Source organism: Sinohyriopsis cumingii, chromosome 1 (assembly GCF_028554795.1).
Source record: "Sinohyriopsis cumingii isolate HCF-2022 chromosome 1, ASM2855479v2, whole genome shotgun sequence".
Classification (NCBI taxonomy): Eukaryota; Metazoa; Mollusca; class Bivalvia; order Unionida; family Unionidae; genus Sinohyriopsis; species Sinohyriopsis cumingii.
In genome coordinates, this window is record NC_142961.1 from 74,908,538 (window position 1) to 74,925,523 (window position 16,986).

A 16,986-nucleotide genomic window follows, 5' to 3' on the forward strand; every position below is an offset into this window, starting at 1 on the left:
ATTTGGTGTTACTTTGCATGTCTAATGATTAATTAAAATAATTAAATTTTATTTTACAGAAAAGTTCTAAATATTTAGTTATTTAATAAATATTTACAGTTATTTGGAAGAATTTATATTTATAAAGTTTGAGGACAGATTCTTTATCTTCACATTTTACAGCTTACCTTTTCATTGAAACAATGTGGCCAGTTTTGTACTGATGTGAAGTTAAACCCTGTTCATAAATACACACTGAAAATTAAATGAAGATCTGATGAGAAATGTTTGTTGTATAACTAAACTCGACTCACTTTGCAACAAGAATGCAGATGACAGAAAGATATATTATTATAGGTGGAGCTTGTAATGAATGAATATTGAAACAAAAGAGAATATATGCACTAGTATTGAAGCATATAGTCTGACATGGTACATTTAATACAGTACAAATTAAAAAATGCTAAGATTTTTTTGTGTTGTACTGTTTTTTTTATACATGTGTGCCATTCAACTTGATACAAAAATTCTTTTACTGCAGAATGACAATAAAATGTATTTCTCCACTTAAGTGCACTTTGGTAACCATGCCTAAGAATTTGTTATACAAAATAAAATTACATAATAAAACCATAGCCAGGTTTCCACAGTGGCCTGTGACATTGTTATACAAAGTAAAATTACATTATATGACAATAGCCAGGTTTCAACAGTGGCCTGTGACATTGTTTAACAAAGTAAAATTACGTTATTCAATCATAGCCAGGTTTTCAACAGTGGCCTGTGACTTTGTTATACAAAGTAAATTACATTATTCAACTATAGCCAGGTTTCAACAGTGGCCTGTGACTTTGTTATACAAAGTAAAATTACATTATATGACAATAGCCAGGTTTCAACAGTGGCCTGTGACATTGTTTAACAAAGTAAAATTACGTTATTCAATCATAGCCAGGTTTTCAACAGTGGCCTGTGACTTTGTTATACAAAGTAAATTACATTATTCAACTATAGCCAGGTTTCAACAGTGGCCTGTGACTTTGTTATACAAAGTAAAATTACATTATATGACAATAGCCAGGTTTCAACAGTGGCCTGTGACTTTGTTATACAAAGTAAATTACATTATTCAACTATAGCCAGGTTTCAACAGTGGCCTGTGACTTTGTTATACAAAGTAAAATTACATTATATGACAATAGCCAGGTTTCAACAGTGGCCTGTGACTTTGTTATACAAAGTAAATTACATTATTCAACTATAGCCAGGTTTCAACAGTGGCCTGTGACTTTGTTATACAAAGTAAAATTACATTATATGACAATAGCCAGGTTTCAACAGTGGCCTGTGACTTTGTTATACAAAGTAAATTACATTATTCAACTATAGCCAGGTTTCAACAGTGGCCTGTGACTTTGTTATACAAAGTAAAATTACATTATATGACAATAGCCAGGTTTCAACAGTGGCCTGTGACTTTGTTATACAAAGTAAATTACATTATTCAACTATAGCCAGGTTTCAACAGTGGCCTGTGACATTGTTATACAAAGTAAAATTACATTATATGACAATAGCCAGGTTTCAACAGTGGCCTGTGACATTGTTTAACAAAGTAAAATTACATTATTCAATCATAGCCAGGTTTTCAACAGTGGCCTGTGACTTTGTTATACAAAGTAAATTACCTTATTCAATCATAGCCAGGTTTTCAACAGTGGCCTGTGACTTTGTTATAATATACAAAGTAAAATTACATTATATGACAATAGCCAGGTTTCAACAGTGGCCTGTGACATTGTTATACAAAGTAAAATTACATTATATGACAATAGCCAGGTTTCGACAGTGGCCTGTGACTTTGTTATACAAAGTAAATTACATTATTCAATCATAGCCAGGTTTTCAACAGTGGCCTGTGACTTTGTTATACAAAGTAAAATTACATTATATGACAATAGCCAGGTTTCAACAGTGGCCTGTGACTTTGTTATACAAAGTAAATTACATTATTCAATCATAGCCAGGTTTTCAACAGTGGCCTGTGACTTTGTTATACAAAGTAAATTACATTATTCAACTATAGCCAGGTTTCAACAGTGGCCTGTGACTTTGTTATACAAAGTAAAATTACATTATATGACAATAGCCAGGTTTCAACAGTGGCCTGTGACTTTGTTATACAAAGTAAAATTACATTATATGACTATAGCCAGGTTTCAACAGTGGCCTGTGACTTTGTTATACAAAGTAAATTACATTATTCAACTATAGCCAGGTTTCAACAGTGGCCTGTGACTTTGTTATACAAAGTAAAATTACATTATATGACATTAGCCAGGTTTCAACAGTGGCCTGTGACTTTGTTATACAAAGTAAATTACATTATTCAACTATAGCCAGGTTTCAACAGTGGCCTGTGACTTTGTTATACAAAGTAAAATTACATTATATGACAATAGCCAGGTTTCAACAGTGGCCTGTGACATTGTTATACAAAGTAAAATTACATTATATGACAATAGCCAGGTTTCAACAGTGGCCTGTGACATTGTTTAACAAAGTAAAATTACGTTATTCAATCATAGCCAGGTTTTCAACAGTGGCCTGTGACTTTGTTATACAAAGTAAAATTACATTATATGACAATAGCCAGGTTTCAACAGTGGCCTGTGACTTTGTTATACAAAGTAAATTACATTATTCAACTATAGCCAGGTTTCAACAGTGGCCTGTGACTTTGTTATACAAAGTAAAATTACATTATATGACAATAGCCAGGTTTCAACAGTGGCCTGTGACTTTGTTATACAAAGTAAAATTACATTATATGACAATAGCCAGGTTTCAACAGTGGCCTGTGACTTTGTTATACAAAGTAAATTACATTATTCAACTATAGCCAGGTTTCAACAGTGGCCTGTGACTTTGTTATACAAAGTAAAATTACATTATATGACAATAGCCAGGTTTCAACAGTGGCCTGTGACTTTGTTATACAAAGTAAATTACATTATTCAATCATAGCCAGGTTTTCAACAGTGGCCTGTGACTTTGTTATACAAAGTAAATTACATTATTCAACTATAGCCAGGTTTCAACAGTGGCCTGTGACTTTGTTATACAAAGTAAAATTACATTATATGACAATAGCCAGGTTTCAACAGTGGCCTGTGACTTTGTTATACAAAGTAAATTACATTATTCAATCATAGCCAGGTTTTCAACAGTGGCCTGTGACTTTGTTATACAAAGTAAATTACATTATTCAACTATAGCCGGGTTTCAACAGTGGCCTGTGACTTTGTTATACAAAGTAAAATTACATTATATGACAATAGCCAGGTTTCAACAGTGGCCTGTGACTTTGTTATACAAAGTAAATTACATTATTCAATCATAGCCAGGTTTTCAACAGTGGCCTGTGACTTTGTTATACAAAGTAAATTACATTATTCAACTATAGCCAGGTTTCAACAGTGGCCTGTGACTTTGTTATACAAAGTAAAATTACATTATATGACAATGGCCAGGTTTCAACAGTGGCCTGTGACTTTGTTATACAAAGTAAATTACATTATTCAATCATAGCCAGGTTTTCAACAGTGGCCTGTGACTTTGTTATACAAAGTAAATTACATTATTCAACTATAGCCAGGTTTCAACAGTGGCCTGTGACTTTGTTATACAAAGTAAAATTACATTATATGACAATAGCCAGGTTTCAACAGTGGCCTGTGACTTTGTTATACAAAGTAAATTACATTATTCAACTATAGCCAGGTTTCAACAGTGGCCTGTGACTTTGTTATACAAAGTAAATTACATTATTCAACTATAGCCAGGTTTCAACAGTGGCCTGTGACTTTGTTATACAAAGTAAAATTACATTATATGACAATAGCCAGGTTTCAACAGTGGCCTGTGACTTTGTTATACAAAGTAAATTACATTATTCAACTATAGCCAGGTTTCAACAGTGGCCTGTGACTTTGTTATACAAAGTAAAATTACATTATATGACAATAGCCAGGTTTCAACAGTGGCCTGTGACTTTGTTATACAAAGTAAAATTACATTATATGACAATAGCCAGGTTTTCAACAGTGGCCTGTGACTTTGTTATACAAAGTAAATTACATTATTCAACTATAGCCAGGTTACATTCAGATTTCATCATTGTGTACTTCATGCAACCTCACCACATTTGGCAATGGACAAAATTTTCCTGAATTTGCATGAAGCTATTACTTACATATCTATATGTTGAATGTATGTATCGTGGCAAATCATCTGTCCGATCTTTTGGCATGAAAGCTGCCAGTTCACGTCTACATCAGCCACCAAATTAGCAAGCAATAGTATTGGTCAGCAGTAGACTGGAATTTAGAATATTTAAAAGTTTGACTGACAGTTGAGCAGAGTAAGTAGTTAATTAACTATACCAAAATAAACTCCCCAAAAATGTTAATTTTTTCCATGTTTTTCAGGATGATAGGGAACGTGGCACTAGCATTCATCAGAGGATAGAGAAACACTGGCTGGGGAGCCTCAAGATTCCTTTCTCCACTCTCTACCTCAATGGCAAGGTAAATGATCTTTACCCTGTATACAGTTAAATACAACTACATTCAGCATCATCTTTTATTTTCTGTCATGCAGTATGCCAGCTAATCAGGGTTGACACTGTTTGCTTATGATTTTGAGCCAGCATTATAGACCCAATCGGAACATCCTTGGTGCTTTCCAGTGCAAATGGAATAACACTGACATTCAGAAGAGGCTCAGAGGTAGTCAGTGATGCTTTCCAAATCAGTCAGTTTTTGGCAGACAAATATCTGGTTTATACATGTGAAGATACTTCCTTATAATAAAAGAAAGATGAAGAAAGATATTGAAAATAACATTGAGTGCGTTTCAACAATCATTGAATACCAAGACTTTTAATTTTTGAGTGTCATTTTTTAACAAAAAGAAAAGTTCCGTTTCCTTAGCCTCAGAACTATTAATTATTTTTCTATTAATGATGATGTCTTATTGAATGGTTATGATGTTAATAAGGTTACTATGATCAAATGACACTGAATGTCTTGAATAAGGTATTATGATCAAATAACATTCAATGACTTGAATAAGGTTATTATGATCAAATAACATTCAATGACTTGAATAAGGTTAATATGATCAAATAACATTCAATGACTTGAATAAGGTTATTATGATCAAATAACATTCAATGACTTGAATAAGGTTATTATGATCAGATAACATTCAATGACTTGAATAAGGTTATTATGATCAAATAACATTCAATGACTTGAATAAGGTTATTATGATCAAATAACATTCAATGTCTTGAATAAGGTTATTATGATCAAATAACATTCAATGACTTGAATAAGGTTATTATGATCAGATAACATTCAATGACTTGAATAAGGTTATTATGATCAAATAACATTCAATGACTTGAACAAGGTTATAAATGATCTAATAACAATAAATGACTTGAATCAGGTTATTATGATCTAATAACAATAAACGACTTGAATAAGGTTATTATGATCTAATAACAATCAATGACTTGAATAAGGTTATTATGATCAAATAACATTCAATGACTTGAACAAGGTTATAAATGATCTAATAACAATAAATGACTTGAATCAGGTTATTATGATCTAATAACAATAAATGACTTGAATAAGGTTATTATGATCTAATAACAATAAATTAACTGAATAAGGTTATTATGATCTAATAACAATAAACGACTTGAATAAGGTTATTATGATCTAATAACAATGAATGAACTGAATAAGGTTATTATGATCTAATAACAATAAATGACTTGAATCAGGTTATTATGATCTAATAACAATAAATGAACTGAATAAGGTTATTATGATCTAATAACAATAAATGACTTGAATCAGGTTATTATGATCTAATAACAATAAATGAACTGAATAAGGTTATTATAATCTAATAACAATCAGTCACTTGAATAAGGTTATTTTGATCTAATAACAATAAACGACTTGAATAAGGTTATTATTGTCTAATAACAACCAATGACTTCAATAAGGTTTGGAGTTGTGAAATTCAGAGGCCCCATGAAAGGAAGCTGCAAACTTGATATAACATGCACTGATATTTATCTGTGGTTACGTAAACAAATTCTTTGTCCATATTGGCAAACCATCTTAATAGTGCATTGTTATATCATAATCCACTTATCTTGACATCTAGCATGAGTATTGTATGTTGTGAGATACCCGCTTTTTTGTCGTTGACATTTCTGGTAACGGAGATCAACCGGACGAGGCATTGTCTCGTAATCTATCTTTCGTTGGATTTTCGGCCACTCGCTAGTAATTAATATATTTACAAAAACTGACATCTGTATGTGGATGGTATGTAAAATTCTTCTTCTTTTCACTCAGAATTAAATCCTTCAGAACACTCACATTTTCTGTAGTAATCTCTGTCATCAGACCAGAACACCTGCATCTCTATCGTCCGTTGACCCTTTTTAAATTTATGATGCATGCATGTAAGGCAACATCACTCCACTACTGTAGATGTATACAAAACCAAAAAACTCCCAGATCTTACTTGTTGGTCTAGTCAATAGGCAGGGAGGAACAGTACCTACAATCGACCAAAGGACGGGCAATTATTTTTTAAAAATGTTTTCAGATAAAAATAGTTTGCTAAAATTTCAAAGAAAACAGATTACCTTTGAAGCACCGATTGTTATGAAAACATACTTAGCAAATGGGAGAAAAAATATCAGTCTCAATCATGCAATACAATTATTTGATGTTGCCACCACAATAAGAAATGGGCATTTCTTTGGTTCTCCAAAGCTGTCCTTTCGGGATGACTTCAATAACGCATGCACCCTTCATCAAAGAAAGCTGACTACAATCTTCAATAAAAACAAAGAACCTTTCTTCAAAGGAAGTCAGTACCAAACTTAAATAAAAGCAATGGCATCAGGTGGATCGTTTCATTCATTATGTGATTGTGCTATTTTTTCCACTGAATTCAAACCTATATGACCTGTGACATAACTAATGAGTATTTTAAATCTCTGTATGCATATTTTCGACGGAATTACTTGTTTTATGGACTCAATGTATGTGATGAGATTCGCTGATGAGTACACAGTATTGATTCTCTATTCATGCTATGTATTAGACATGTATTTATAAACAGTATACACGTATATGTACCAATGCGTGGTTCTCTGAATAAAGCAAAATATTTTATATGCCTTCTCTGTTTTCAGTACAGCTGTATTTTCATTTTATATGCATCGATTTAAGATGGTAACTGTACCAATGAAGCACATATTTTGCACCTGCATTTTTTAACTACCCCCCTCCTGCAAATTGTTTGGGGTACATGCATCATTTTCTTCAGCTAACTGACCTGGCTGCTTATAGCACAGTTCGGTCTATAACAGTCGGTTTCTGTGGCTCCCAACTACCATGTTATAGCTGGGTAACACTGTATTTACATCTAAAGTCTTTATCTAGAATGCAGTGGAACAGGCTGAAGCTGTTCTGATAAAGCATAGATCCTGATCTGTCAGTACATTATGTGAGAGCAGTATGGTACATTGTATTTGATTTTGTATGGTACATTGTATTTAGTTCTTTATAATACAGTGTATTTAGCTCTATATGGTACAGTTAATTTAGTTTGCTATGGTACATTGTATACAGTTCTATATGGTACATTGTATTTAGATCTGTATGGTATGATGTATTTAGTTCTATATGGTACATTGTATTTAGTTCTATATGGTACAGTGTATTTAGTTCCCTATGGTACATTCTATTTAGTTCTGTATGGTAGTGTATTTAGTTATGTATTGTACAGTGTATTTAGTTCTCTATGGTACAGTGTATTTTGTTCTGTATGGTACATTGTATTTAGTTCTATATGGTACAGTGTGTTTAGTTCTCTAAGGTATGTTGTATTTAGTTCTGTATGGTACATTGTATTTAGTTCTCTATGGTATATTGTATTTAGTTCTCTATGGTATTATGTATTTGGTTCTATATGGTACATTTTGTTTGGTTCTCTATGGTACATTGTATTTGGTTCTATATGGTACTGTGTATTTAGTTATGTATGGTACATTGTGTTTAGTTCTGTATGGTACAGTATAGTTCATTTTGTATAGCACATTGTAATCATGACATAAAAAACTGTAAATGATATGCCTTGGCAAAGTCTGTATGTCATTGAGCATCTAAAAACATTAGCAGCATTGTTTATTCATTTACCAAATGTTCTTTTTTCATGTTCCTTGCAAAGTCAGTTTTATATCCTAAGTTAAACAGCATGAGAGGAAAGTGTGTGTGTGTGTGTGTGTGTGTGTGTGTGTGTGTGATTAGGATTTTTAACATAGCTTTAAAAAAAAATCAGTCATATCTCTATGATGTCTGCAATGTGGCAGTTTATAGTGATGTCTAGGACTGGGGCATTATGCTGCAGACATGTAGCATGATGCCCCACCCAGTCACATTATTCTGACACCAGGCTGACCAGTCCTAACACTAACCTCTTAATGCTGAGTGCCTAGCAAGGAAGTGAGAGGAAAGGAGTGGCATTCCTTTTGCATTGAATATCCTATCTCTGCCCTTAGTTTCAGCCCCAGTGTCTACTCTAGTAACATTCCCTCTGCCTCTTTTGCTAATTCAGTGAGTGAATGAATTCCAAATGCATGGTTCATTTTTGGAATCAATCAGTAATATCCTGGAGAAAGCTTGCTCTTTCTTAAATTTCTGCAGGTTATATCTAACTATAGTATAATTATGTTTGGAGTATTGATTACCTATAACTATAGTATAAATCTGTATTGAGTGCTGGTTACCTATAACTATAGTATAAATCTGTATTTAATGCTGGTTACCTATAAATATAGTATAAATCTGTATTGAGTGCTGGTTACCTATAACTATAGTATAAATCTGTATTGAATGCTGATTACCTATAACTATAGTATAAATCTGTATTTAATGCTGGTTACCTATAACTATAGTATAAATCTGTATTGAATGCTGATTCCCTATAACTATAGTATAAATCTGTATTGAATGCTAATTACCTATAACTATAGTATATGTCTGTATTTAATGCTGGTTACCTACAACCATAGTATAAATCTGTATTGAATGCTGATTACCTACAACTATAGTATATGTCTGTATTCAGTGCTCGTTACCTATAACTATAGTATAAATCTGTATTGAGTGCTGGTTACCTACAACAATAGTATATATCTGTATTTAATGCTGATTACCTACAACTATAGTATATATCTGTATTGAGTGCTGCTTACCTACTACAACTATAGTATAAATCTGTATTGAATGCTGATTACCTATAATAACTATAATATAAATTTGCTGATTGCCTACAACTATAGTAGATGTCTGTATTCAGTGCTCGTTATCTATAACTATAGTATAAATCTGTATTGAGTGCTGGTTACCTATAACTATAGTATAAATCTGTATTCAATGCTGATTACCTATAACTATAGTATAAATCTGTATTGAGTGCTGGTTACCTATAACTATAGTATAAATCTGTATTCAATGCTGGTTACCTATAACTATAGTATAAATCTGTATTGAGTGCTGGTTACCTATAATTATAGTATATGTCTGTATTTAATGCTGATTACCTATAACTGTAGTATAAATCTGTATTGAATGCTGATTACCTATAACTATAGTATAAATCTGTATTGAGTGCTGGTTACCTATAACTATAGTATAAATCTGTATTGAATGCTGATTACCTATAACTATAGTATAAATTTGTATTTAATGCTGGGTACCTACAACCATAGTATAAATCTGTATTTAATGCTGGTTACCTACAACCATAGTATAAATCTGTATTGAATGCTGATTACCTATAATTATAGTATAAATCTGTATTGAATGCTGATTACCTACAACTATAGTATAAATCTGTATTGAGTGCTGGTTACCTATAACTATAATATACATCTGTACTGAATGCTGGTTACCTATAACTATAGTATACATCTGTATTCAATGCTGGTTACCTACAACTATAGTATAAATCTGTATTGAGTGCTGGTTACCTACAACTATAGTATAAATCTGTATTGAGTGCTGGTTACCTACAACTATAGTATAAATCTGTATTTAATGCTGATTACCTACAACTATAGTATATATCTGTATTGAATGCTGATTACCTATAATTATAGTATAAATCTGTATTGAATGCTGATTACCTACAACTATAGTATAAATCTGTATTGAGTGCTGGTTACCTATAACTATAATATACATCTGTACTGAATGCTGGTTACCTATAACTATAGTATACATCTGTATTCAATGCTGGTTACCTACAACTATAGTATAAATCTGTATTGAATGCTGATTACCTATAACTTTAGTATAAATCTGTATTGAATGCTGATTACCTATAACTATAGTATAAATCTGTATTGAGTGCTGGTTACCTATAACTATAGTATAAATTTGTATTTAATGCTGGGTACCTACAACCATAGTATAAATCTGTATTTAATGCTGATTACCTATAACTTTAGTATAAATCTGTATTGAATGCTGATTACCTATAACTATAGTATAAATCTGTATTGAGTGCTGGTTACCTATAACTATAGTATAAATCTGTATTGAATGCTGATTACCTATAACTATAGTATAAATTTGTATTTAATGCTGGGTACCTACAACCATAGTATAAATCTGTATTTAATGCTGGTTACCTACAACCATAGTATAAATCTGTATTGAATGCTGATTACCTATAATTATAGTATAAATCTGTATTGAATGCTGATTACCTACAACTATAGTATAAATCTGTATTGAGTACTGGTTACCTATAACTATAATATACATCTGTACTGAATGCTGGTTACCTATAACTATAGTATACATCTGTATTCAATGCTGGTTACCTACAACTATAGTATAAATCTGTATTGAGTGCTGGTTACCTACAACTATAGTATAAATCTGTATTGAGTGCTGGTTACCTACAACTATAGTATAAATCTGTATTTAATACTGATTACCTACAACTATAGTATATATCTGTATTGAATGCTGATTACCTATAATTATAGTATAAATCTGTATTTAATGCTGGTTACCTACAACCATAGTATAAATCTGTATTGAATGCTGATTACCTATAATTATAGTATAAATCTGTATTGAATGCTGATTACCTACAACTATAGTATAAATCTGTATTGAGTGCTGGTTACCTATAACTATAATATACATCTGTACTGAATGCTGGTTACCTATAACTATAGTATACATCTGTATTCAATGCTGGTTACCTACAACTATAGTATAAATCTGTATTGAATGCTGATTACGTATAACTTTAGTATAAATCTGTATTGAGTGCTGGTTACCTATAACTATAGTATAAATCTGTATTTAATGCTGGTTACCTATAACTATAGTATAAATCTGTATTTAATGCTGATTACCTACAAATGTAGTATAAATCTGTATTGAGTGCTGGTTACCTACAACTATAGTATAAATCTGTATTGAGTGCTGGTTACCTACAACTATAGTATAAATCTGTATTTAATGCTGATTACCTACAACTATAGTATATATCTGTATTCAATGCTTGTTACCTATAACTATAGTATAAATCTGTATTGAGTGCTGGTTACCTACAGCTATAGTATATATCTGTATTTAATGCTGATTACCTACAACTATAGTATATATCTGTATTCAATGCTTGTTACCTATAACTATAGTATAAATCTGTATTGAGTGCTGGTTACCTACAACTATAGTATAAATCTGTATTTAATGCTGATTACCTACAACTATAGTATATATCTGTATTCAATGCTTGTTACCTATAACTATAGTATAAATCTGTATTGAGTGCTGGTTACCTACAACTATAGTATATATCTGTATTTAATGCTGATTACCTACAACTATAGTATATATCTTTATTCAATGCTTGTTACCTATAACTATAGTATAAATCTGTATTGAGTGCTGGTTACCTACATCTATAGTATATATCTGTATTCAATCCAGGTTACCTATAACTATGGTATATATCTGTATTGAGTGCTGGTTACCTATAACTATAATATACATCTGTACTGAATGCTGGTTACCTATAACTATAGTATACATCTGTATTCAATGCTGGTTACCTACAACTATAGTATAAATCTGTATTGAGTGCTGGTTACCTACAACTATAGTATAAATCTGTATTTAATGCTGATTACCTACAACTATAGTATATATCTGTATTCAATGCTTGTTACCTATAACTATAGTATAAATCTGTATTGAGTGCTGATTACCTACAACTATAGTATATATCTGTATTCAATCCAGGTTACCTATAACTATGGTATATATCTGTATTCAATCCAGGTTACCTATAACTATAGTATAAATCTGTATTGAGTGCTGATTACCTACAACTATAGTATAAATCTGTATTTAATGCTGATTACCTACAACTATAGTATATGTCTGTATTCAGTGCTCGTTACCTATAACTATAGTATAAATCTGTATTGAGTGCTGGTTACCTATAACTATAGTATAAATCTGTATTGAGTGCTGGTTACCTATAACTATAGTATAAATCTGTATTTAATGCTGATTACCTACAAATGTAGTATAAATCTGTATTGAATGCTGATTACCTACAACTGTAGTATATGTCTGTATTCAGTGCTCGTTACCTATAACTATAGTATAAATCTGTATTGAATGCTGATTACCTATAACTATAGTATAAATCTGTATTGAGTGCTGATTACCTATAACTATAGTATAAATCTGTATTGAATGCTGATTACCTATAACTATAGTATAAATCTGTATTGAGTGCTGGTTACCTACAACTATAGTATATATCTGTATTTCTATAGTATATATCTGTATTTAATGCTGATTACCTACAACTATAGTATATGTCTGTATTTAATGCTGATTACCTATAACTATAGTATAAATCTGTATTGAATGCTGATTACCTACAAATGTAGTATAAATCTGTATTGAATGCTGATTACCTACAACTATAGTATATGTCTGTATTCAGTGCTCGTTACCTATAACTATAGTATAAATCTGTATTGAGTGCTGATTACCTATAACTATAGTATAAATCTGTATTGAATGCTGATTACCTATAACTATAGTATAAATCTGTATTGAGTGCTGGTTACCTACAACTATAGTATATATCTGTATTGAATGCTGATTACCTATAACTATAGTATAAATCTGTATTGAGTGCTGGTTACCTATAACTATAGTATAAATCTGTATTGAGTGCTGGTTACCTATAACTATAGTATAAATCTGTATTGAGTGCTGGTTACCTACAACTATAGTATAAATCTGTATTGAGTGCTGGTTACCTATAACTATAGTATAAATCTGTATTGAATGCTGGTTACCTATAACTATAGTATAAATCTGTATTTAATGCTGATTACCTATAACTATAGTATAAATCTGTATTGAATGCTGATTACCTATAACTTTAGTATAAATCTGTATTGAGTGCTGGTTACCTATAACTATAGTATAAATCTGTATTGAGTGCTGGTTACCTATAACTATAGTATAAATCCGTATTGAGTGCTGGTTACCTACAACTATAGTATAAATCTGTATTGAGTGCTGGTTACCTATAACTATAGTATAAATCTGTATTGAGTGCTGGTTACCTATAACTATAGTATAAATCTGTCTGAAGTGCTGGTTACATATAACTATATTATAGTACCACAAATATAATAGTCTCTATTTGAGGATGATTTTGCTTCTGTTTTTAAGATTGATGGTAAATTTACCATTGACACTCCTCCCATCCTACTGGGCTATGGTCATGAACAACCACAGGGTGAATTGGAACTGATGATCAACCATGATGTCAGGACAACACTTAGCATCTTCATGACAATAGAGCCACCACTTACACAGCCAGAGCATGTCAAAGAAAAGGTTCGTACTGCAGACTGACTGTACTACGTATGCATTTTTTTTCAACTTAGGGAATTCAGGTGCTTTTACCTTGTAATGGTGCAAACAACATTTTCTGTTAATTTATGTAGGAAATACAGACTGAGAGACATGGTATTCTTTTTATGCCTTCACTGATTTTTGAGTTGGTAGCTTGGTGTGATCCTGTTTATCCATCCTGGGAACCTTGGTACAGACAAATAAAATTTGATAGGCATATGTTGTAAATGCAGATGACCTGATTACGACATGGTTATGCCACTGTGATGTTTCCATTTTTTTTTCAATTTTTGAACTTTTTGGATTCTGACTTTTTATGGTGAAAATGTTAGCATGAGGCCAAAAACCACATTCATAGAGAAATTTTGTTTTCATTTCAATGAAGCAGTTGTTTCATAATTTAAAGAAATTCGAACTTTTTTTTAACTTACACATCTAAGACCAGTGGTGTCATACTTGAATTCCAGACAAATCTAGTTACATTTTGATTTTGTTTGGCTGATTGATGTACGATGGCACATCAGTACCTGAAAGATTATTAGTGCTGCAGCAATGGCAGTATAGTGTCTTGAACAGAGACACTGCAAAAGTTTGCCCATCTGGGCATGATTCGTCATCATACTTAATTCTGTCCCCAGACATGTTTTTACTACCTTCTATTTAAATCAAGAAGTTATCCTAAATTTTGGATTAGATACACTAGATATTAAAAATTCTTAGTTGAACTGAAATAAAATGGTTTCAAAAATCTTGTACATGATCTTCATGAAAGGCTAGATGCCTATGAAATTTGAAATTTTCTACGACATTTTCAGTCATTAGAAGGAAGTGGTTGGAATTTGTTGGTTCAGAATACTGCTGTATATCTTTTGAAGTGGAATTGGAGTTATGCTTAAAAAAGTGGAACTTGTGTGATTAGAACTTAAAGTACTTTTATGGGATTGGAAAAGAAATGGTAAGAATATAAATTTTTATGCTCTGGAGTGGATTAGGAGAAAGTGAAATGTTCCTGAAGCAGAAATGGAGGGTTGATATCCATTTGAACTGCAGTGGACTTTAGGATTTGTTTTTACAGAGATCATATCTATGGGTCTACTGAAATGGAGGAGCACACATAGACCCAATGGGTTCTCTATGCATGATTTCATGAAATCATGAATATATGCCAAAATTTAACAAATTCTCCCATACAAATAAGCATGTGAAAATAACATGGAGACAATTTGCCATGAGACTGTTGAATTCTGCATACAAATAAGCATGTGAAAATGACATGGAGACAATTTGCCATGAGACTGTTGAATTCTGCATTCAAATAAGCATGTGAAAATGACATGGAGACAATTTGCCTCGAGACTATTGAATTCCACATACAAATAAGCATGTGAAAATGACATGGAGACGATTTGCCATGAGACTATTGAATTTCACATACAAATAAGCATGTGAGAATGACATGGAGACAATTTGCCATGAGACTATTGAATTCCAGTATACACATAAGAATGTGAAAATGACATGGAGACAATTTGCCATGAGACTATTGAATTCTGCATACAAATAAGCATGTGAGAATGACATGGAGACAATTTGCCATGAGACTATTGAATTCCAGTATACACATAAGAATGTGAAAATGACATGGAGACAATTTGCCATGAGACTATTGAATTCTGCATACAAATAAGCATGTGAGAATGACATGGAGACAATTTGCCATGAGACTGTTGAATTCTGCATACAAATAAGCATGTGAAAATGACATGGAGACAATTTGCCATGAGTCTATTTAATTCCAGTATACAAATAAGCATGTGAAAATGACATGGAGAGAATTTGCCATGAGACTATTGAATTCTGCATACAAATAAGCATGTGAAAATGACACGGAGACAATTTGCCATGAGACTGTTGAATTCTGCATACAAATAAGCGTGTGAAAATGACATGGAGACAATTTGAAATGAGTCTATTGAATTCTGCATACAAATAAGCATGTGAAAATGACATGGAGACAATTTGCCATGAGACTATTGAATTCTGCGTACAAATAAGCATGTGAAGATGACATGGAGACAATTTTTGGCATGAGACTATTGAATTCCAGTATACACATAAGAATGTGAAAATGACATGGAGACAATTTGCCATGAGACTATTGAATTCCACATACAAATAAGTATGTGAAAATGACATGGAGACAATTTGCCACAAAACTATTGAATTCTGCATACAAAACAGCATGTGAAAATGACATGAAGACAATTTTTGGCATGAGACTATTGAATTCTGCATACACATAAGCATGTGAAAATGACATGGAGACAATTTGCCATGAGACTATTGAATTCCAGTATACACATAAGCATGTGAAAATGACATGGAGACAATTTGCCATGAGACTATTGAATTCCAATATACACATAAGCATGTGAAAATGGCATGGAGACAAGTTGCCATGAGACTATTGAATTCCACATACAAATAAGCATGTGAAAATGACATGGAGACAATTTGCCATGAGTCTATTGAATTCCAGTGTACAAATAAGCATGTGAAAATGACATGGAGACAATTTGCCATGAGACTATTGAATTTAAGATTATTAATTTCACTACTGACAATTGCATGTTGGGATTATTAATTTCATTACTGACAAATCTAAATTAAGCACAGTCATAGGACATTCTCTGATTTTAAAGTAAATAAACTTATTTTTCAGATTTAACAGTACTTGGCAAGACAGATTTATAATTGAATGGGGGGGGTACCATATCTGAACACTTTAATTTCTGTAAAAGTGATAAACAGCAGAACATTCTGTTTCAATCAGATTTTGTTAATGCTTTCTAAGATGTGTAAAGCAAAGTTGTCTTTGTGATTATCTAATAGAACACAAGAAAGGATAAATTCCTTGTAATATTTT

The 16,986-nt window shown here is 31.9% G+C and overlaps 1 protein-coding gene across 4 annotated transcripts in view; it reads left to right on the plus strand.

Moving 5' to 3' along the window:
* LOC149807134 (coiled-coil and C2 domain-containing protein 2A-like) overlaps positions 1-16,986 on the plus strand; it is a 225,611-nt gene that overhangs the window by 175,957 nt on the left and 32,668 nt on the right. For all 4 annotated transcript variants that reach the window (XM_089962521.1, XM_089962530.1, XM_089962539.1 and 1 more), the window contains 2 exons: positions 4,470-4,568; positions 13,875-14,042. In XM_089962521.1, coding sequence (XP_089818647.1) covers positions 4,470-4,568; positions 13,875-14,042 — 267 coding nt within the window. The remainder of the gene's footprint in view (positions 1-4,469; positions 4,569-13,874; positions 14,043-16,986) is intronic.